A 23,667-nucleotide genomic window follows, 5' to 3' on the forward strand; every position below is an offset into this window, starting at 1 on the left:
GCCAGTTACCTTCTCCCCAGACTACTCCTCAGCCAGTTACCTTCTCCCCAGACTACTCCTCAGCCAGTTACTTTCTCCCCAGACTACTCCTCAGCCAGTTACTTTCTCCCCAGACTACTCCTCAGCCAGTTACTTTCTCCCCAGACTACTCCTCAGCCAGTTACCTTCTCCCCAGACTACTCCTCAGCCAGTTACTTTCTCCCCAGACTACTCCTCAACTAGATGTACCTTCTCCCCAGATTACTCCTCAGGCAGTCAGAGTTGACAAAAGCACATACAGATGTGAGACCAAGCTAAAGCTTTCATGCCAGTGCATGCAGTAACATTGAAACTAGTAGAGCAGTCCTGCTACCTACCCACTGCAATGTGATCCAGTTTCACCATGCAACAGGACCCACTGCTTCCGGCCAGCCAGCCAAGCTCTACTGTGGAGTGCTGGTTGCTCAGGCCTATCAAATGTCCTCGAAATGAAATGAGCTGTTTTATCGCCTCACCCTAACCCAGTGGCAGCTGTGCCCCGGGCATCCAATTACCTACTGACTGAGATACATCTCTCTCCCTTCCCTGGCCTGGGCCTTCTGGAGGCTGCTGCGTCAGGATTGGCCCAGCAGGTGTCCATCACAGGGCCAACCCGCTGTTCTGCTCTGTGATTTGGTCCAATTGAAAACTGTGAGGCCTTCATGAGCAGGGTCTCTGCAGGTAAGTCCCTCAGACATATAACAGTGGATATAATGCCAATACACTGAATTGCACTCTCAAAACCAATGGAATGTCAATGGTCTCTAAGGTCCACGAGGGAGTAAAGTACAGCACACTCTATCTTGTCATTCTCAGTGTTTTATTGCTGTCCTGTTTATCAGCTTGCTCTCCGTCACAGAGATCACTCTTCTCAGATCTCACTTTCTCTTCCTCTTTCCATCAACAGGGTCATTCAGCTTCCTGACTTGCAGGACACAAGGCTAAGGTGGAAAAAGAATGTGTTATTCTGTTCATCTGCTCTTATCCTTTTCTCTGCCCTAAATTCCTGTTTTGAGTGGGAACATTTGTCTGTTTCATGAGCCAAAGCATTATTATCACCTTGTTTGTGGAAAAAGGAAGTGACAAATACAGGAAATATTTGTAACTTTCTATGCGCTATGGAGGAGAGGTGATTAGAAGCAAAGCCATTGTGCTAGTGACTACCAGAGTGTCTAGTCATCTTTACAGTACGTATCGATGTGGTTTCTAATATTAGTGTGTAACCTATGCTCTTCATCAGTAGTGTGTCAGTAATAGTGTGTAAAAGTGTATTCTCTGAGGTTGTGATGTTGATATAACATTGATGATGTACATGTCATGCTCTGCCGTAGCACCCTGTAAGATGTATTACTTTTGACCAGTTGGCGTAGTCGGCAAGATCCCTAGCCACACAAACAATATGGAGGGACAGGTAGTTGGTCAAGTAGTGCACTATATAGGGCAGGCCCAATCCTGGAACACGAAACATTTCTGGTTTTAGTTTCTACCTGGTAGTTTGTTGCACACACCTGGTGTCCCAGGTCTGAAATAGTCCTGAAAACCAGAAGTACAGTGCCTTAAAAAGTATTCATCCCCCTTGGCATTTTTCCTATTTTGTTGCATTACAACCTGTAATTTGAATTGATTTTTATTTGTATTTCATGTAATGGACATACAGAAAATAGTCCAAATTGGTGAAGTGAAATTAAAAAAATTACTTGTTTCAAAAGATAAATAAAAAAAACGGAAAAGTGGTGTGTGCATATGTATTCACCCCCTTGAAGCTCCTAAATATGATCTGGTGCAACCAATTACCTTCAGAAGTCACATAATTAGTTAAATAAAGTCCACCTGTGTGCAATCTAAGTGTCACATGATCTGTCACATGATCTCAGTATATGTTCTGTTCTGAAAGGCCCCAGAGTCTGCAACACCACTAAGCAAGGGGAACCACCAAGCAAGAGACACCATGAAGACCAAGGAGCTCTCCAAAACAGGCCAGGAACAAAGTTGTGGAAATGTACAGATCAGGGTTGGAGCATCATTACATCCATTATAAAAAATGAAAGAATATGGCACCACAGTAAACCTGCCAAGAGAGGGCCGCCCACCAAAACTCACGGACCAGGTAAGGCATTAATCAGAGAGGCAACAAAGAGACCAAAGATAACCCTGAAGGAGCTGCAAAGCTCCACAGCGGAGATTGGCGTATCTGTCCATAGGACGACTTTAAGCCTCCACAGAGCTGGGCTTTATGGAAGAGTGTCCAGAAAAAAGCCATTGCTTAAAGAAAAAAATAAGCAAACACGTTTGGTGTTCGCCAAAAGGCATGTGGGAGACTCTCCAAACATATGGAAGAAGGTACTCTGGTCAGGTGAGACTAAAATTGAGCTTTTTGGCCATCAAGGAAAACGCTATGTCTGGTGTAAACCCAACACCTCTCATCACACCGAGAACACCATCCCCACAGTGAAGCACGGTGGTGGCAGCATCATGCTGTGGGGATGTTTGTCATCGGCAGGGACTGGGAAACTGGTCAGAATTGAAGGAATGATGGATAGGGCTAAATAGAAAGTATTTCTTGAGGGTAATCTGTTTCAGTCTTCCAGAGATTTAAGACTGGGACAGAGGTTCATCTTCCACAGGACAATGACCCTAAGCATACTGCTAAAGCAACACTCGAGTGGTTTAAGGGGAAACATTTAAATGTCTTGGAATGGCCTGGTCAAAGCCCAGACCTCAATCTAATTCAGAATCTGTGATATGACTTAAAGATTGCTGTACACCAGCGGAACCCATCCAACTTGAAGGAGCTGGAGCAGTTTTGCCTTGAAGAATGGGAAAAAATCCCAGTGGCTAGATGTACCAAGCTTATAGAGACATACACCAAGAAAGATCTACAAAGTATTGACTTTGGGGCGGTGAATAGTTATGCACGCTCAAGTTTGTTTCAGAATAAAAAATATTTTGCATCTTCAAAGTGGTAGGCATGTTGTGTAAATCAAATGATACAAACCCCCCAAAAAATCTATTTTAATTCCAGGTTGTAAGGCAACAAAATAAGAAAAATGCCAAGGGGGGGTGAATACTTTCGCAAGCCACTGTATTTCAGCCCTCCAGGACCAGGATTTGGCAGCTCTGGTATAGGGAATAGGGTGCCATTTGGGACACAGATTGCCTCAGCCTCTATGGCCTTTCAGTGTTTCCCTAAGGATGGGGAAAAGGTATCCATAGCGGTGGCTAAAGCAGCGACGGCAGCAGCAGCAGCCTCGGGCAGGGTCAGTGAGTCAGTTAGTGTCCTCTCCTGCCTGGTCAGCTCCTCTACTCCCTGCAGGCTGGGAGGCAGCGACTCGGTGCTCTCAGGACTCATCTGGGAGGTGGGGGTGTGGACCATGGTGCTCTGGGGGGTGGGGGAGACCACCTGGATGGACACGTCTGAGTTGGAGTACCCACTGCCGGGCTGAGGGGTCTGAGGGGTGGTGGAGTCCCCCCTGAGGTCATTGAGGGCCGAGCTCACTAGGGAAGAATAAAACAAAATAAACCAAACATACAGTTTATCCACAAACACACAAACACACACACACACACACACACACACACACACACACACACACACACACACACACACACACACACACACACACACACACACACACACACACACACACACACACACACACACACACACACACACACACACACGATTCAGAGGTTTGTAGACTAGCTCATGGTGACAGCTGCCAGGCCTGTTCTATTGTTAGCCTCAGTAATAGACAATAGACGTGACATCATAGATGCAAAGCTTTCTTGAATAGAATTGAGTTCTTTATATTTGACCAGTTACAATACTCAAACAAAGAGAGAGAGAAAAACGAATTTGTGTTGTAGACGTCACAGACACAATGTTGGGTATGATGGTTTGCTATGTTTACGCTGGTTAATGACGGTGTTTGGGGTCAATTTCAATTCAATCAAGTAAACAGGACACAAATGAAAATGTTACCCCAAAAAGTATTGAAAAATGTTTTATTTCGAATTGGAATATCAGTTTACATCCTGAATTTCAATGGAATTCACCCAACCCTGTTGTTGAGTTACCGAGCTATGGGATAGCTAGCTTTGTTATGTTGACGTGTTCACTGAACCGTCATCAGAGATACATTCCTCACATGATACACGAGGTCAAGGACACGAGGAGATAGATTAATGTGGTGCTGAGCTCTGCACCTGTCAGCTGACGTTTGACCTCCAGGCCTGACCTGACCTGTGGCGGCCATGTCTGAGAACCCTGTCGAGACCAAGAGATGAGACCGCCTCAGTATGAATGTCTTTCCTGCTTGTTTCCAGTGCTTATGTTTCAGAATGTCTTTTCCAGTGATAATGTTTCAATCTAAGTCATTTCTAGGGCTTATGTTTCAGACGGTGAAGTTTTTAAAAGTAATTTCCATAACCACCATAACCATTTTGTGTACGTGTGTGTGTGGAACGAACAGCTGACTGGTTGGGCATTTCCGTGGTAACATGGACTCTTTACAACGTGATGAAACTTTGTTGATCCTTGCTGAAACAAGCAAGGTGTTGTAGCAAACGAGTCCCCCTCACTGCAGCAGCAGTCAGGAGCGGAGTAGAGGAGAAGATGTGCTATTCAAATGATTATAACGTGACCACGGCCATTTGGCTGACCAATAACTCTCATCCAACATTCCATGACCGCCACAGCCGTAATGGCGAGGTCATTAAATGTTTCAGCCTGTGAGGTTTTTAGGCCATTTCCAGTGCTTGTGTTTCAGCCTGTGAAGTGTGTAATGGTGAATGGGTATGGTATGGTACTGGGTCAGATGAGATCAGCCTGGCAGCAGCTGCTGTATCACAAAGTTAACATTTATTTTCTCATTTCATGTCTCCCTCTTCCTCTCTCCCTCCCATCTCAATTTCTCTCTTTTCCTCTGTCTCTCTTTCAGGTCTTTCTGTCTCTCTTCTCCATCTCTCTCACACTCCCCCTCTTCTCTCTCTGTCCTGTGGTTTGTGTCATCCGTCACTCTGCACTGTATGCTGCTCTGCTCTCGGTTCATTACGCCCAAAAACAACAAACAAACCGCAACTTCAGCAAAAACAGCCCAGCAAGGTCTCTCTCTGTCTCTACCATCTACCCCTTCCTCCCTTTCCCCTATCTTTCTATATGCATCTCTCTGTCTCTCTCTCACACACAAGTACTGTACAGTGCTGTGGTACTGATGTTGAGAGAGGGCTCTCTATTGAGAACACAGTAGTCAGGTGCTTATGTTGAAGAAGTAGAGAGGTCTGCATTGACAACACAATAGTCAGGTATAGAGAGAAGTACCTCCCCATTGAGAATACTGTATTCAGGTGCTGCTGTTGAGTGGTAGAGAGTAGAGAGAGGTCTCCATTGACAACAGGTGCTGATGCTGAGAGATAGAGAGGTCCCTCTCCATCTCCATTGAGAACATAAGGTCAGGTGTGTTTCTGTGCTCCCACAGCCTCCCCAGGCCCCCTGCTGGAATGTCAGGTCAGCACTCTCTTCACGCAGCAGGAGTGTCGTGTACCAGGAAGTGTAAGAATGTTCGCTGCTCCACAGCTATTTGGATGTGTGTGTGTGTGTGTGTGTGTGTGTGTGTGTGTGTGTGTGTGTGTGTGTGTGTGTGTGTGTGTGTGTGTGTGGTGTGTCTGTGTGTGTGTGGTGTGTCTGTGTGTGTGTGGTGTGTCTGTGTGTGGTGTGTGTGCCTTTGTTGTTCTGAAATGCGTGCCTCAATGTGGTGGTCATGTGGAAAAGACTGATGTGTCTGTCTGTGTGTGTATGTGAGTGGAGTGTCTGTGTGTGTGTGAGTGGAGTGTCTGTGTGTCTAAAACAAAATGTAGACATGTGCTATGTGCAGGGCGGTTAAAACATCTGCCTGTTTGTATGTATGTCTAAGCATATCTGTTTGTATGTATGTATGTCTAAGCATATCTGTTTGTATGTATGTATGTCTAAGCATATCTGTTTGTATGTATGTATGTCTAAGCATATCTGTTTGTATGTATGTATGTATGTATGTATGTATGTATGTATGTATGTATGTCTAAGCATATCTGTTTGTATGTATGTATGTCTAAGCATATCTGTTTGTATGTATGTGACGGAGATATTCTGTGCATGTATGTGCATTGTAATCTGTGCTTCTGTATGTATTGAGCATGTGGTTATGTTTGTGTGTGTGTGCATATTTGTAAAGTGTGTGTGTGTTGTCAAGGACATAGCTGTGTCGTTCTCCCAGGAATGCCAGCCAGTCAACCATTAAGGGCTCAGGGTTTTCTCTCTGGAATAGGGCCTACATTCCCAGCTGCTCTACACTATATATATATATATATATATACACACACACACACACACACACACACACACACACACACACACACACACACACACACACACACACACACACACACACACACACACACACACACACACACACACACACACACACACACACGCTGACATTTTCATCTCCCTCATTCTCTCTCTCCTTCTTTCCTGCCTCCATCTCTTTCTGAAGATGTGTGCAGTCCCCCTCCCCTCCCTCTGTGTCACAAAGACATCCTGAACCCTGCAGACATTTTCTCTTCTGTCTCCTTCACTTCCCATATTTATTCCCCCTCCCTTTCCTGCTCTCATTCTCTCCCTCTCCTTCCCTCTCTCTCGCTCTCTCCTCAGCAGCAACTCCATTCAGATTAAACAACAGCTTACCTGATGGTTGCTCGTAGTTGTAGCCTACTCCTTCTCATTTAACTTAATTATGTCATTTTAATTCCATTTTGCATTGATTAGAGATCTCCCACGTTGCTTACTACACATGGAGCCACTGACTGTAGACGGTGCCACTTTGATTGGCCGACAATAACAAACACATGAAACCCGTGTAGGCTACTATGGTATGTACTTTATGTCAATAAAACTACATTCAAAAGATAGTTTTATTGAATTAAGTATTTAAAATGTCATGGCATATCCTTGTGTGTAGCAATGTCAGATAGACAATTACATTTAGACAAAGCCTTTTCATTGTTAAAATATATGTAAAATTGTCCATTCGGACATTTGAACATCTGAATAACCGTGCACATCCCTACCTCATTTACTCAAGTGTTTCCATTACTTTGTCAGTTATCTGTGTGTGTGTTCACTCACCCCGGCTCTCCTGGTGAGCCCAGAATTCTTGGACCGTTTTGGTGATGTCACGGTTATCCTCTCTAAGCTCCCTCTGCCACTGGCGCAGCTCCTGCACATCTGCACGGGCCCGCACCTACACACACACACACACACACACACACACACACACACACACACACACACACACACACACACACACACACACACACACACACACACACACACACACACACACACACACACATTGTCAATCAAACTACACACATTGTCAATCCACATTGTCAATCAAACTAAAACAGGCAGTATCCTCTAGATGGTCCAGATCCTCTCTGGTAGAATCCTACTGTGTTTTAATCTGAAGCAGATGGAGGAGAAACACACTGGGCTGGCACACCTGAATATAGATTCCTTCCTCCAGAATACCATACAGCAGTGTGTGTGTGTGTGTGTGTGTGTATTGTACGCTGCAGGCAATAGGATGGGTAGTTTAGCAGTACTAATATTCATGAGGATTCCTGTGTTGATAAAACAACGTGTTTGGCAGTAAACTGAAGGCAGTGGCAGTGCCAGGTCTTTCAGCTATTGTATGTTGATGATCATGTGGATAATAATGCAGATGATGATGTGGATGGTGGGCCTAAATCCAGAATACTGAGAGAGCATGTTTTTCCTGGAGCCTTTCAGAGGCCTTTCCCTGTGTTTCTGTATGGCCTCAAAGATTTCAATGAGGTTCCAAATAGCTGCTGCAGGGTAGCTGAATAGAACATGTCCCTGAATCCTCCTCTCTCCCAGCCCCCCTCTTTCCTACACTCTGACTAGATCTTTATGTCTCAGAGTCCCTCTTCACCCGTTTTCTCCTGCTCTCTATTCTCCTCTCACCCCTCCTACTGTCTGTCTGTCTGTCTCTGTCTGTCTGTCTGTCTGTCTGTCTGTCTGTCTTTTTGTTCATGTCTTCTTTCTATCCCACACACACTTCTGTTTGCCACTCTCTTACCTCCTCTCCTTGTTCCCATCTGTCCTTTTCTTTTATACCATTCTCCTTCCTCTCCTCCTCTCTCTCCCATCTTTCCTCTCTCTTCTCCACCTCACTTCTTGCCTCTCCCTCCCGCATTTCACCCTTCCCCCTTGCTCCCATTTCTATCTCCCTCTCCCCAGTGTGTCCCTTTTACATCTCTCTCCCCTCCTCCCATCATCCCTCCTTTCACTCTCTCTACCCTCCCCTCTCTCTACTTCTTTGCCTCCTCTCACCCTCCCACTCCTTGCTCCCATTCCTTCATCTCACTCCTGTTCCTCAGCCTCCCCTCCCCCCGGTCTCTCCCCTCCTCCATCTCTCTCCCCAGTATAGCCTTAGTTAGTGGTTAGCCGTAGCTAGCTGCAGTCTAAATGGGAGTGTGTGGCTGTGAAAGTGGGCCTGTTACGTAAGGCCGTACCATGGCATTGGGGTGGAGGGGGGTAGGGGAGGGGGAGCCATGGTTTATTCAGTGGGTGTCAGAACGCAGCACAACCCCCTCTGCTGACGGGAGATACCATAGAGATGGAAATGAGGGGTGAGTGTCAGAAGGGGGGCAGTCTGTTGTTTGTGTCCGTACGTGTGCATGCGTGCGTGCGTGTTCGTGTGTGTGTGTCAGTATGGCACTTGAGGAAGAAAGGGGATGGGTGATGGGAGTGTAAATCAATGCAGATAGCTAGTTAACCAGGGTGAGGTTTGTTATGGCTGAAGTGCATCAAGGATTCAGTTTAGCACTGCATCATGTCTGTCTGTACACGTGTCTGTTTCATTACATACGGATGAGTGTTTTTGTGTGTCAAAAAACCATTAGTGCGCCTTTCCTAATAATCTTTTGAGTATGTGTGTATTGTGTACTTTGGTGTGCACGTCAGGATGTACAGTGGGGAGAACAAGTATTTGATACACTGCCGATTTTGCAGGTTTTCCTACTTACAAAGCATGTAGAGGTCTGTAATTTTTATCATAGGTACACTTCAACTGTGAGAGGCGGAATCTAAAACAAAAATCCAGAAAATCACATTGTATGATTTTTAAATAATTAATTTGCATTTTATTGCATGACATAAGTATTTGATCACCTACCAACCAGTAAGAATTCCGGCTCTCACAGACCTGTTAGTTTTTCTTTAAGAAGCCCTCCTGTTCTCCACTCATTACCTGTATTAACTGCACCTGTTTGAACTCGTTACCTGTATAAAAGACACCTGTCCACACACTCAATCAAACAGATTCCAACCTCTCCACAATGGCCAAGACCAGAGAGCTGTGTAAGGACATCAGGGATAAAATTGTAGACCTGCACAAGGCTGGGATGGGCTACAGGACAATAGGCAAGCAGCTTGGTGAGAAGGAAACATCTGTTGGCGCAATTATTAGAAAATGGAAGAAGTTCAAGATGACGGTCAATCACCCTCGGTCTGGGGCTCCATGCAAGATTTCACCTCGTGGGGCATCAATGATCATGAGGAAGGTGAGGGATCAGCCCAGAACTACACGGCAGGACCTGGTCAATGACCTGAAGAGAGCTGGGACCACAGTCTCAAAGAAAACCATTAGTAACACACTACGCCGTCATGGATTAAAATCCTGCAGCGCACGCAAGGTCCCCCTGCTTAAGCCAGTGCATGTCCAGGCCTGTCTGAAGTTTGCCAATGACCATCTGGATGATCCAGAGGAGGAATGGGAGAAGGTCATGTGGTCTGATGAGACAAAAATAGAGCTTTTTGGTCTAACTCCACTCGCCGTGTTTGGAGGAAAAAGAAGTATGAGTACAACCCCAAGAACACCATCCCAACCGTGAAGCATGGAGGTGGAAACATCATTCTTTGGGGATGCTTTTCTGCAAAGGGGACAGGACGACTGCACCGTATTGAGGGGAGGATGGATGGGGCCATGTATCGCGAGATCTTGGCCAACAACCTCCTTCCCTCAGTAAGAGCATTGAAGATGGGTCGTGGCTGGGTCTTCCAGCATGACAACGACACGAAGCACACAGCCATGGCAACTAAGGAGTGGCTCCGTAAGAAGCATCTCAAGGTCCTGGAGTGGCCTAGCCAGTCTCCAGACCTGAACCCAATAGAAAATCTTTGGAGGGAGCTGAAAGTCCGTATTGCCCAGCGACAGCCCCGAAACCTGAAGGATCTGGAGAAGATCTGTAGGGAGGAGTGGGCCAAAATCCCTGCTGCAGTGTGTGCAAACCTAGTCAAGAACTACAGGAAACGTATGATCTCTGTAATTGCAAACAAAGGTTTCTGTACCAAATATTAAGTTCTGCTTTTCTGATGTATCAAATACTTATGTCATGCAATAAAATGCAAATTAATTACTTAAAAATCATACAATGTGATTTTCTGGATTTTTGTTTCAGATTCCGTCTCTCATAGTTGAAGTGTACCTATGATAAAAATTACAGACCTCTACATGCTTTGTAAGTAGGAAAACCTGCAAAATCGGCAGTGTATCAAATACTTGTTCTCCCCACTGTATGTGTGTGTCTGTGTGTATTTTAGTTGAACACGTGAATGAGTTGTCCCTACCCTGGGTATGTGTGAAGGATGGGCATTTCAAACGTGATTATATAAATGAGTGAAACAGCACACACACACAGCATAAGCACCAAAAGCACAGTGAGACCCCATGCAACTTAATCCCCACTGGCATCCTCGCTCCAAGTCAAAGTCTTCCCAAGAAAACCTGTTCACACACACACGTGCGCACACACACACACACACACGTACACGCGCACACACACAAACACCCACATAAATACCTGACACAAAGATACACAGATGCACACACACACACACACACACACACACACACACACACACACACACACACACACACACACACACACACACACACACACACACACACACACACACACACACGTATTCCAAGTGTCATTCTCTCTGTCAGGTGGTCTAGCTGAGACAGAGCTCTTGTCCAAGTCTGTGGGAGAAAAGGGAGGAGAAGAGAGGAGAAGAATAAAGCGGAGAGGAAAGGGGGTTAGAGTGAGATCAGAGACTTTACTTCATCCTGAACACTGAAGCATGCATGAGAGCACCAGCTGTTTCCGGACGACTGTGTGATCATGCTTTCCGTAGCCTACCTTCAAACAGGTCACCATTCACAAGGCCACGGGGCAGACAGATTACCAGGGCGTGTACTCACACCAACTGGCAAGTGTCTTCACTGACATGTTCAACCTCTCCCTGACCCAGGCTGTACTACCAACATGTTTCAGCAGACCACCATAGTCCCTGTGCCCAAGAATGCCAAGGTAACCTGCCTAAATGACTACCGCCCCGTAGCATACACGTCAGTAGTCATGAAGTGCTTTGAAAGGCTGGTCATAATGCCCACAAAGCTCATCACTAAGCTAAGAACCCTGGGACTAAACACCTCCCTCTGCAACTGGATCCTGGACTTCCTGACGGGCCGCCCCCATGTGTTAAGGGTAGGTAACAACACATCTGCCACACTGATCCTCAACACCGGGGCCCCTCAGGGTTGCGTGCTTAGTCCCCTCCTGTACTCCCTGTTGACCCACGAATATGTGGCCAAGCACGACTCCAACACCATCATTACGTTTTCTGACGACGACAGTGGTAGGCCTGATCACTGACAACGATGAGACAGCCTATAAGGAGGAGGTCAGAGAACTGGCAGTGTGGTGCCAGGACAACAACCTCTCCGTCAACGTGAGCAAGACAAAGGATCTGATCGTGGACTACAGGAAAAGGCGGGCCGGACAGGCCCCCATTAACATCAACGGGTTGAGAGTTTCAAGTTCCTTGGTGTCCACATCACCAACAAACTATCATGGTCCAAACACACCAAGACAGTTGTGAAGAGGGCACGACAACGCCTTTTCCCCCTCAGGAGACTGAAAAGATTTAGCATGGGTCCCCAGATTGTTATACAGCTGCACCATAGAGAGTGTCCTGACCGGTTGCATCACTGCCTGGTAGGACAACTGCTCGGCATCCAACCGTAAGTCACTACAGAGGGTAGTGCAAACGGCCCAATACATCACTGGGGCCAAGCTTCCTGCCAGCCAGGACCTATATAATAGGCAGTGTCAGAGGAAAGCCCAAAGAATTGTCAAAGACTCCAGTCACCCAAGTCATAGACTGTTTCCTCTGCTACCGCATGGCAAGTGGTACCAGAGTACCATGTCTAGGTCCAAAAGGCTCCTGATCAGCTTCAACCCCTAAGCCATAAGACTGCTGAACAATTCATCAAATGGACACCCGGACTAGTTACATATGTTTGTACACTGCTGCTATGCATAGTCAGTTATCTATGCATAGTCACTTTACCCCTCCCTACATGTACATATTACCTCGACTAACCTGTACCCCCCCACATTGACTCGGTACAGGTACCCCCTGTACATAGCCTCGTTATTGTTATGTCATCTTATTGTGTTACTTTTTATGACATTTTTTACTTTAGTTTATTTAGCAAATATTTTCTGAACCCTACTTCTTGAACTGCATTGTTGGTTAAGGGCTTGTAAGTAAGCATTTCACGGTAAGGTCTACCTACACCTGTTGTATTCGGTGCATGTGACAAATAAAATGTGATTTTATTTGATTCATCTACAGCAGAGCCGGGCCATGGAGGAATGTAGGGGTGGATGGAGAGGAGGAAGAACCACGCTCTGCCCCAGGGTACTGCACTTCCTGTGAGCCACACAGGGTTCATCTAAGTGCCTTGTGGTTCCTCACTGCATCACTGGCTGTGTCTCAAACAGCACCCTATTCCCTATGTAGTGTGTACTATAAGCCTATAGGGTGTACTGCAAGCAGACAACATCCCTCCCTTTGGATTGCCATTTAAAGGGAGGGATGGGTAGACACAGATTAGAGAAGTGTCCATTGTGGTTATCAGGCTAACTCAGCCCTTGTGTTCTTATTGTCCGCCCCTCATAAAGGCTTGCCTACCATTAGCTTTCACTAGCTCACTGGTCTAATGCAAGTCAACTAACATCCCTCCAATCACTCATCTGGAATCACAGACCTAGTTCTCTATGGGCAAAATCGCTCTCCAACAGCCTTGCCTCACATAGACATGTATTTGCTAGAACAGGTGTGGAGTCTTGACTTGAATGGGGATGTCTGTTCTACAGATTATATTTCTATGTTCCCACAGTTCTGTGAATTTATCACTGATAGTGGTGGCACCACTACCAGGCCATGCCAGGGCATGCAGGGATAATACTGGGGGTCACCCAAGCCTACACCCCACAGTCATACACAGGGCTCTATGCTGCCCCTTTTTACAAGGAGCATGTGTGCGCCAAGTAAAAAATGTTAAGAGCACATAAAAAAATATTTGATGTAACAAGCCGTTTTCTTTGTCATGAATCTGCGCTCAGTGTGTTCTCCATGGCACTCAGGTGCTGCCGTACATTATCATTACAACAATTATCATCTGGGTGATGTTTTTCTAGGCACACTGGTGCTCCTCAATTAAAATTCCAGGTCGCACAGCAAAATATTTAGGCGCATATGCGAGTAAAAGGGTTGCACTGTAGAGCCCTGGCAAAGTAAGTATAGGGCACAGCAGTACCTAGCTACTCACAGTCTAAGTACACAGAGAGGTAGATGACTATGGGCTGGGGTAGGCTAGGCTATAGGCTAGACAAAGCTAAACTACTAGGCTAGGCTATAGGCTAGACTGACTATGGACTGGGGTAGGCTAGGCTATAGGATAGAAAAAGCTAAGCTACTAGGCTAGGCTATAGGCTAGACTGACTATGGACTGGGGTAGGCTAGGCTATAGGCTAGACTGACTATGGACTGGGGTAGGCTAGGCTATAGGCTAGACTGACTATGGACTCTGGTAGGCTAGGCTATATGATAGAAAAAGCTAAGCTACTAGGCTAGGCTATAGGCTAGACTGACTATGGACTGGGGTAGGCTAGGCTATAGGCTAGACTGACTATGGACTGGGGTAGGCTAGGCTATAGGCTAGACTGACTATGGACTCTGGTAGGCTAGGCTATATGATAGAAAAAGCTAAGCTACTAGGCTAGGCTATAGGCTAGACTGACTATGGACTGGAATGGGGTAGGCTAGGCTATAGGCTAGACTGACTATGGACTGGAATGGGGTAGGCTAGGACTAAGCTCTGCTGTGCTGGGCTATGAGATGTCCTGGGCTGGACTGGGCTAGGTACTGAGTCCATGCCTGTAAATCTCTGAGAGTGGGGTAGGCTAAACAGAGCAGCACCCTAGAGGCGTCTATCTATGACCATAAAAGCCCTCTCTTTCTCTACATGGCCACACTATTGAGCCCCATTGACTGTTTAATTGGAAAGCTATTTATTACTGGTCTCTTTTGGCCACAATACTGTTTAACTCACCATTGCAATGCCTTAAGTGGTCTGTGGTGGGTTTATGTACACATCTCTGTGGTGGGCTTATGTAGTATATCTCTGTGGTGGGTTTATGTAATATATCTCTGTGGTGGGTTTATGTACACATCTCTGTGGTGGGCTTATGTAGTACATCTCTGTGGTGGGTTTATGTAGTACATCTCTGTGGTGGGATTATGTAATATATCTCTGTGGTGGGTTTATGTAGTACATCTCTGTGGTGGGTTTATGTAATATATCTCTGTGGTGGGTTTATGTAATATATCTCTGTGGTGGGTTTATGTAATATATCTCTGTGGTGGGTTTATGTAGTACATCTCTGTGGTGGGTTTATGTAGTATATCTCTGTGGTGGGTTTATGTAATATATCTCTGTGGTGGGTTTATGTAGGATATCTCTGTGGTGGGTTTATGTAGTACATCTCTGATGTGGGCTTACGTAGTATATTTCTGTGGTGGACTTATGTAGTATATCTCTGTGGTGGGTTTATGTAGTATATCTCTGTCAGTGGAGGCTGCTGAAGGGAGGAGATGGCTTCCATATGGTTGATACCATTCCATTGACTCCATTCCAGACATTATTATGAGCCGTCCTCCCCTCAGCAGCCTCCACTGATCTCTGTTGTGGGCTTATGTAGTGCATCTGCTGGCTAAGGCTTCCAGATGGTTAGAGCAAGGTCATATTCATTAGGTCAAACCATAGCAAAACGTTTTGAAACGGAAGTTGAAAAACAAGCGTTTCTTATTGGGTGAGTGCAGGTAGTCCATCCCTGTTTCAGTCCCTTTTCTTCTGTTTGGTGCCTGATGAACATCCCCATTAGCTGTTGCGAAAGCAGCAACTATTCTTCCTGGGGTCCACACTAAACATGAAACATTAGATAATACAGCTCAAGGACAGAACTACATCAAACATGTTTTAAAGGCACACATAGCCTACATGTCAATAACATACACACAAACTATCTAGGTCAAATAGGGGAGAGGCGTTGTGTCGTGAGGTATTGCTTTATCTGTTTTTTGAAACCAGGTTTGCTGTTCATCTGAGCAATATGAGATGGAACGGATTTCCATGCAATAATGGCTCTATATAATACCGTACACTTTCTTGAATTTATTCTGGATTTGGGGACTGTGAAAAGAGGAGTTTACACTTTGAAGTGTACCTCCAGTACTGTACTGCACTGTGCCTAGCAGGAGTTAAAGGATGGAGGATTATGGGTAGCTGGGCTATGGCTACGGTGTGTTAGCTAAGTATATTACATAACATGTTGTGTCGTAGCATCTCTCTTTCTAGTGTTCAACCTAGCATCTCCCTGTGCTGCTCAGAGAGACAAGAACATTGTCTGACTGGGTGCTCTTTGATATACTGGCTGCTGTGTGATATACTGGCTGCTGTGTGATATACTGGCTGCTGTGTGATATACTGGCTGCTATGTGATATACTGGCTGCTGTGTGATATACTGGCTGCTGTGTGATATACTGGCTGCTATGTGATATACTGGCTGCTGTGTGATATACTGGCTGCTGTGTGATATACTGGCTGCTATGTGGCATCAATGTGTGTTTCTGATGCCGAACGTTCATCCTTGGTAACAACTACACATATTGTGAATGAAAGAGGTGAGGGAGGGAGGGGTACACACAAATGCACGTACACACGCACCCGCACACCCCTTCTCTGCAGTCAATGCTGCGTCAGGCAGGTTACATAACTCAGCCAAGTGAGTGAGAGAGAAAGAGAGAGATAGTAAGAGAGAGGGATGAGGCAGAGAAAGAGAGATATAGACGGAGGAACGAGGGGAGGAACAGGAGAGTATGGTGTAAGGGGGACTGAATGAGAAAGAAAGAGAGAGAGAGAGGAAGGGGAGGATCAGGCGAGTATGGTGTAAGGGGGATTGAATGAGAGAAGAAGAGAGAGATAGTCAGAGGAAGGAATAGGAGAGTATGGTGTAAGGGGGACTGAATGAGAGAGGAAGAGAGAGATAGTAAGAGGAAGGGGGAGGAACAGGAGAGTATGGTGTAAGGGGGCTGAATGTGATTGAGAGAGGACGAGAGAGATAGTCAGAGGAAGGAACAGGAGAGTATGGTGTAAGGGGGACTGAATGAGAGAGGAAGAGAGAGATAGTCAGAGGAAGGGGGGGGGGACAGGAGAGTATGGTGTAAGGGGGACTGAATGAGAGAGGAAGAGAGAGATAGTCAGAGGAAGGGGGGAGGAACAGGAGAGTATGGTGTAAGGGGGACTGAATGAGAGAGGAAGGAAGGATTAGGATGAGTATGATGGATAAAGGGCTAGAGGTGAGAACGAGAGGAAAATAGTATTGACGTCTACTGAAAAGCTTCACATACACTGTTTCCACCCCGCTGAGCCACACACACACACACACACACACACACACACACACACACACACACACACACACACACACACACACACACACACACACACACACACACACACACACACACACACACACACACACACACACACACACACACACACTCCTCTGAAGCATGATGGCACTGTGCAGAGCATCAGCACAGCCTCCAGACAAATCCCTATTTTATATATTTCATTGAAAGAACAGTGGGAAAGTGTAGAGGGGGGTATCATAAAGTAGAATGTCTCAGACACTGAAGTGGCAGAGTGGGCTCAGTCCCCCTGCCACCAGGGGTATACAGTGCATTCAGAAAGTATTCAAACCCCTTGACTTTTTCCACATTTTGTTACGTGACAGGTTTCCCCCTCATCAATCTACACTTAATACCCCTTAATGACAAAGCAAAAACAAGTTTTTAGAATTTTTTGTTAATTTATTACAAATAAAAAACTGAAATTTCAAATACTCAATACTTTGTTGAAGCACCTTTGGCAGTGATTACAGCCTTGAGTTATCTTGGTTATGACGCTACAAGCTAGGCATACCTGTACTTGGGGAGTTTCTCCCATTCTTCTGTGCAGATCCTCTCAAGCTCTGTCAGCTTTGTCAAATCATCTCAAGCTCGCACAGATTTTTCAGGTCTCTCCAGAGATGTTCGATCGGGTTCAAGTCCGGCCCCTGGCTGGGCCACTCAAGGACATTCAGAGACTTGTCCCAAAGCCACTCCTGCGTCGTCTTGGCAGTGTGCTCAGGGTCGTTGTCCTGTTGGAAGGTGAACCTTCGCCCCAGTCTGAGGTCCTGAGTGCTCTGGAGCAGGTTTTCATCAAGAATCTCTCTGTACTTTGCTCTGTTCATCTTTCCCTCAATCCTGACTAGTCTCCCAGTCCCTGCAGCCGAAAAACATGCAGCCCCACAGCATGATGCTGCCACCACCATGCTTCACCATAGGGATGGTGCCAGGTTTCCTCCAGACGTGACGCTTGGCATTAAGGCCAAAGAGTTCAATCTTGGTTTCATCAGACCAGAGAATCTTGTTTCTCATGGTCTGAGAGTCTTTAGGTGCCTTTTGACAAACTCCAAGCTGGCTGTCATGTGCCTTTTACTGAGGAGGGGCTTCCATCTGACCACTCTACCATAAAGGCCTGATTGGTGGAGGGCTGCAGAGATTGTTGTCCTTCTGGAAGGTTCTCCCATCTCCACAGAGAAACTCTAGAGCTCTGTCAGTGACCATCAAGTTCTTGGTCACCTCCCTGACCAAGGCCCTTCTCCCCCGATTGCTCAGTATGGCTGGACGGCCAGCTCTAGGAAGAGTCTTGGGGGTTTCAAACTTCTTCCATTTAAGAATGATGGAGGCCACTGTGTTCTTGGGGACCTTCAATGCTGCCTTGACACAATCCTGTCTCGAAGCTCTACGGACAATTCCTTCAACCTCATGGCTTGGTTTTTGCTCTGACATGCACTGTCAACTGTGGGACCTTATATAGACAGGTGTGTGCCTTTCCAAATCATGTCCAATCAATTTAATTTACTACAAGTGAACTCCAATCAAGTTGTAGAAACATCTCAAGGATGATCAATGGAAAATTTCGAGTCTCATAGCAAAGAGTCTGAATACTTATGTAACTAAGGTATTTATGTTTACTAAAAACCTGTTTTCGCTTTGTCATTAGGAGGTATTGTGTGTAGATTTGAGAAAAAGGCTGTTACGTAACAAAATGTGGAAAAAGTCAAGGGGTCTGAATACTTTCCGAAGGCACTGTATGTGAGTTGGGAGGGCTAACCACTACGCCCTAGTTAAGATCTAGTCCCAGATCCCCATTATCCACAGACACAAACATAGCTGTACATCAAACAGCAAGCGCCTCAGACCCAGTTCTGGGCTGGCCCAAGTTCCTAAAACAGCACTAACAGTGTTCCTCTCCTTCACTCCCTCTCTAATCATCCCTGAAAAATACTTTTAGCAGAGCCTTCCAAGCCATCTCTCTCCACTCCATCCCTAAACTTCTATTGGGGAGTCTGCTGTGCTATCCCTCGCCCTATTGAACCTCACCTCAGTCAGAGCAGGATAAACACAGGGAGTCAATGAGAGGACAGGCTCACTACCGCCACCTCCTGTTGAGGAGAGGAATTACAACCAATTACAGTGCGAGATAACACAAGTGATCCAATACTGCCTACCTCTGGCCACACTGGCAGAACAGGACACAGGGACACGCGGACACACTCTGCATGCTCTGCTCTGCCCACCCCAGTGCTTCTTCAAGCCCACTCGAGCAGAGCCTGTTTGGACATGACAGATCTAAACCACAGCTGGCATCGTCGATCCTTAATCATTTACACAGACAATGAGATTTTTGACTGGATTTTTCTACGCCATCACAGAGATGGGATGAGAAGAAAAAGAGCTGTTTTGGTGTTTGTGTGTAAAAAAGGGGTAATTTGTGGTTACATCATAAACAGACAACAACAGTGTCTAGTAGATAGACGAGACAGAGACTTGTCTGATTAGAAGTGTGTCTATGTGTGTGTGTGTGAGTTTACATTTTTTGTAAATTATGAGACGCTCTTATCCAGAGTGACTTACAGCAATTAGTGTCTATATTTATCCAGAACAGAGCACTCAAGAACACCCACACAGGAAGGAATTAGGCAGTGCATCACTGATGACATAATCACGCTGTAGCCAGAAAAGAATGGGATTACACAATATATTTGTTTCATATGGGGTCACTGGCCAGCTCCTGAAAATGCACATGCCTGAACACAATAATACACACACATGCATGCACATAAAAGAACACACATAAGCATGCACGCTTACACACTAACAAACACACAGCAAAATAGGGGACAGTGGAGCATTTAACACTTTACATACCGTGCATTGACACCTTTTAAAATGGTACAAGACTATTTCTCATCTAAAATAACAGTGACCTTTACGTTACTGTCAACAACACTCACGGTATAGCCCCGCCAGAAGGACTGGATGAGAACAGCAGCCTGCTGGTCTGACAGCAGTAGGGAGAGAGGGATGGGAGGCCTGGGACTGGGAGAGGGAGGGAGAAGAGAGGAGGAGATGGAGAGAGGAGGGGGCAGCGTGTGAGTCACCTCTGTTCATAAGGGCAGCATCAGCCTAAGGTGAAAGTTTGTGTCACTGTGTGTGTGTGTACATGCATACATATTCTGTGTGATTTCTGAGATGACTTTCTTGCTCTGTGTTATGTTTGCGTATACACTTTATTAAGTCTCCTGCAACTCACTGTATTCTGAGCCAGTCCTTGACAAATGGGATCTCATGGAAGTCCACAGGGGCCTGTCCCTGCCGGCGGGGGTTCCGACTGCAGTGAGAGAGAAGAAAAGGCTTTGGAACAGACCGTAGCAGACAGAATATTAAGCTTAGTTTCACACAAAGACAAACTACAGTCATAGTTGCGTAACACCAATCCATTTTTAGAGACAGACCTTTTTTTTAATGGTAAAAGCAATGGCTTAGCACTCAGAAGATAAAGAGGTGGCAGAATGTTCAGAGACATTGTCAAAGATTTGTACTAAATCAACTGAGAATGGAAGAGAGCAAAGGGGGCATGCAGGCAGTCTTACTTGTACAGCCACTCAGTTAGGAAGTCACAAGCGTTGAATGCTGTTCTTTTCCTCTTAAACAGTAAAAGGATCACAGTGTTACTGTCGTGTAATAATCTGCAGAGCTCTACAGAAGTATAATCATCATTATCATAGTATAATCAGTGCTTGAAGTCGGATTAAATAAGTCCTAGTACTAGTTTTGGGTGTCGGGATTCATCACATGTTAGAGACAATATTTCAGAAGAGGTTATCATACATCATGTCACTCTATAATTCAAAGTTGTTTATGTAGTACAGTCAGGGGAAGCAAACTATTAAAATACTGTAGTGTATTGTAGTTTGGTGGTCTGTAGTGTTCTGCAGGGCCACATTGATATCTAGTAAATTGCCATTATATCATGTTAGTGTTATTGTGTGATATAGGCCTAGTGCCAGTACCTCCAGGCAGTGTTGTCTCTGGGCCTCTCTCAGCATGGCCTCCAGTCCAGGCAGTAGCACTGGGAACACAGACCCCTCCAGGAACTGGGTGATTGGGCCTGGGGCAGACATGGGAATGGATTAACAAGTGGGGTAAGAGTGGCCTTTCTGCCATGCAAGGGAACATTTCACTCCAATGTAGCCTAAAACACTGTTATGGTACTATTATTGGGGAGTAAAATCGAGACAGACTTGAAACATTGTTATCCTCTACTGTGCTTAGAGAGCTAATTAAACAGGAAAGTATTGTTCCTGATAAAAGCATAGATTATGTGTAGCGATTGAGGGGGGAAAGCAGTATCGGGTCTTGCACCAGAAACACTGAGGCTACAGGACACTAACCTACTTCCTGTGCCATAAACTTCAACACCTCTTGGCAGAGGCAATAATATGTTTTGCACATACAAAGAAGCTAGAGTTTTAAGTAGTTTGGAACTCACGTTGATGGAGCTGGGCAGTGGATGCAGGGTGTGTGGTCAGAGGCTGTCTGTGACAGGAGGATGGAGGTTTGTCCAAGGCAGAGTATCCAGCAAGGGCAGGGTGGCTCAGAAGAGGGTCAACATGCTTCACAGGGTCATCATCCACAGCAACCTAGAAAGCCACACAGCACCATGTAGACAAACATATCGTTTTCTTTTTACAAATGAATTGTATTTACTGAAGTACATTTTTTTTTATTTCCCCCCCCACCTTTATTTAACCAGGTAGGCTAGTTGAGAACAAGTTCTCATTTGCAACTGCGACCTGGCCAAGATAAAGCATAGCAATTCGACACATACAACACAGTTACACATGGAATAAACAAAACATACAGTCAATAATACAGTAGAAAAATAAGTCTATATACAATGTGAGCAAATGAGGTGAGATAAGGGAGGTAAAGGCAAAAAAAAGGCCATGGTGGCGAAGTAAATACAATATAGCAAGTAAAACACTGGAATGGTAGATTTGCAGTGGAAGAATGTGCAAAGTAGAAATAGAAATAATGGGGTGCAAAGGAGCAAAATAAATACAGTAGGGGAAGAGGTAGTTGTTTGGGCTAAATTATAGATGGGCTATGTACAGGTGCAGTAATATGTGAGCTGCTCTGACAGCTGGTACTTAAAGGTAGTGAGGGAGATAAATGTTTCGAGCTTCAGAGATTTTTGCAGTTCGTTCCAGTCATTGGCAGCAGAGAACTGGAAGGAAAGACGACCAAAGAGGAATTGACTTTGGGGATGACCAGTGAGATATACCTGCTGGAGCGCTTGCTACGAGTGGGTACTGCTATGGTGACCAGTGAGCTGAAATAAAGCGGGGCTTTACCTAGCAGAGACTTGTAGATAACCTGTAGCCAGTGGGTCTGGCGACGAGTATGAAGCGAGGGCCAACCAACGAGAGCGTACAGGTCGCAATGGCGGGTAGTGCATGGGTCTTTGGTGGCAAAACGGATGGCACTGTGATAGACTGCATCCAGTTTGTTGAGTAGAGTGTTGGAGGCTATTTTATAGATGACATCACCGAAGTCGAGGATCGGTAGGATGGTCAGTTTTACGAGGGTATGTTTGGCTGCCTTACCTTAGCTGCCATGAGACCATAGAAGACAGGAGAGTGCTTGCTGGCGCTGTACTGGGAGACGTGAGTGCTCACTGAACCACTGTCTGTCCAAGCAGCGCTGGGTGGACTGGGCTGCTCCGACTCATATTCTGGTTGCACACAACAATGAAAACGAAATATTTGTGCCTATTTTAGTCGACAACATGCATACCGGTATTTACAATTAACTCTGAAGCATACCTTACCTTCACAGACTTGTTGCCACAATGATTTCTTAGCACCAATAATCTTTGCCATTCTGAGGCAGTTGCTAAGAACGCATTGCTGGTTGTCAAGGAAAACGTATGTTCGTACTTCCGTTTTTGAGCAATATGTATAATTGCTCAAGTCTTTAAAATAAACCAATAGCAAACAAGCAGGGGCTGTTCCTAAAAAAATATATCCCACGTCAGCCACCGGAGGGCAGCAGCTACAGCTGACTCAGACAGACGGAACCAAAGAGGGAGTTTTATTACGTTGGCTCGGGTTGAATATTCATCGTGCAAAAGCGGGGAGGGAGGCGCGCCATCTCAAATCAAAACAGTAATCTGAGCCGCTCAGTCATGTTGTCAACCAGGCAGCACCGTGCATCGTCCAGAAACATACATTTTCCATAAAATACATGTTTGAATTTTCTAACTCGTTTTCATTGGGAAAGCAGATAAAGCATTTTTATCAAAAGCAATCAATTTGCTTGTGAAAACAAATTCCCACTCATCAGTCTACGTGCTTAGTTACATTACTTTTGTTTTGAGCCGACTTTGCCGCCGGCCATAACAGGGCACCTGGCTCATGCCCGGGAGGCAGCCCGATTCCAAATCGAATTGCAACCCTTAACAGATCGAATCGTGGCATGCCCGAGGCATTAATAAAGCTCCCTCATTCTTATGTATGATCTACTACTCTGTATTTTGACCAATGAAGCTTATAATAACTTGGTTATATCAAAGGCAGTTTGAATTACGATTCATGTGGTGAGTGTATAAGCGTATAATACACACAAAAATTGTGATCAGAAGAAAAGCCCTCAAACTCAACTCTGGACCTCAAAGCCAGTTCCTCTGCATTTTTTTTCATCAGGGACTGATTTA

The 23,667-nt window shown here is 45.5% G+C and overlaps 1 protein-coding gene across 1 annotated transcript; it reads right to left on the minus strand.

The window, feature by feature from the left end:
* Positions 1-821: 821 nt before the first annotated feature.
* LOC129833670 (IQ domain-containing protein K-like) lies at positions 822-22,859 on the minus strand. The gene is made up of 9 exons (XM_055898409.1): positions 22,783-22,859; positions 22,559-22,686; positions 21,442-21,592; positions 20,963-21,060; positions 20,543-20,595; positions 20,203-20,280; positions 19,904-19,988; positions 7,184-7,298; positions 822-3,513 (listed from the first exon to the last, which is right to left on the minus strand). Exons 1-9 carry the CDS (start codon positions 22,832-22,834, stop codon positions 3,194-3,196), a joined length of 1,080 nt encoding a protein of 359 aa, XP_055754384.1. The 5' UTR covers positions 22,835-22,859; the 3' UTR covers positions 822-3,193.
* Positions 22,860-23,667: the final 808 nt, after the last annotated feature.

This window comes from Salvelinus fontinalis, chromosome 34, assembly GCF_029448725.1.
Source record: "Salvelinus fontinalis isolate EN_2023a chromosome 34, ASM2944872v1, whole genome shotgun sequence".
Classification (NCBI taxonomy): Eukaryota; Metazoa; Chordata; class Actinopteri; order Salmoniformes; family Salmonidae; genus Salvelinus; species Salvelinus fontinalis.

Bases quoted from the DNA above. Each gene is read 5' to 3' on its own strand.
- LOC129833670 (XM_055898409.1), bottom strand. From the start codon at position 22,834: ATGGCAAAGATTATTGGTGCTAAGAAATCATTGTGGCAACAAGTCTGT. The intron at 22,687-22,782 runs GTAAGGTATGCT...GTGTGCAACCAG, and splicing joins GTGGCAACAAGTCTGTGAAG to AATATGAGTCGGAGCAGCCC. The intron at 19,989-20,202 runs GTGAGTTGCAGG...TCCCTCTCCCAG, and splicing joins AAGGACTGGCTCAGAATACA to TCCCAGGCCTCCCATCCCTC.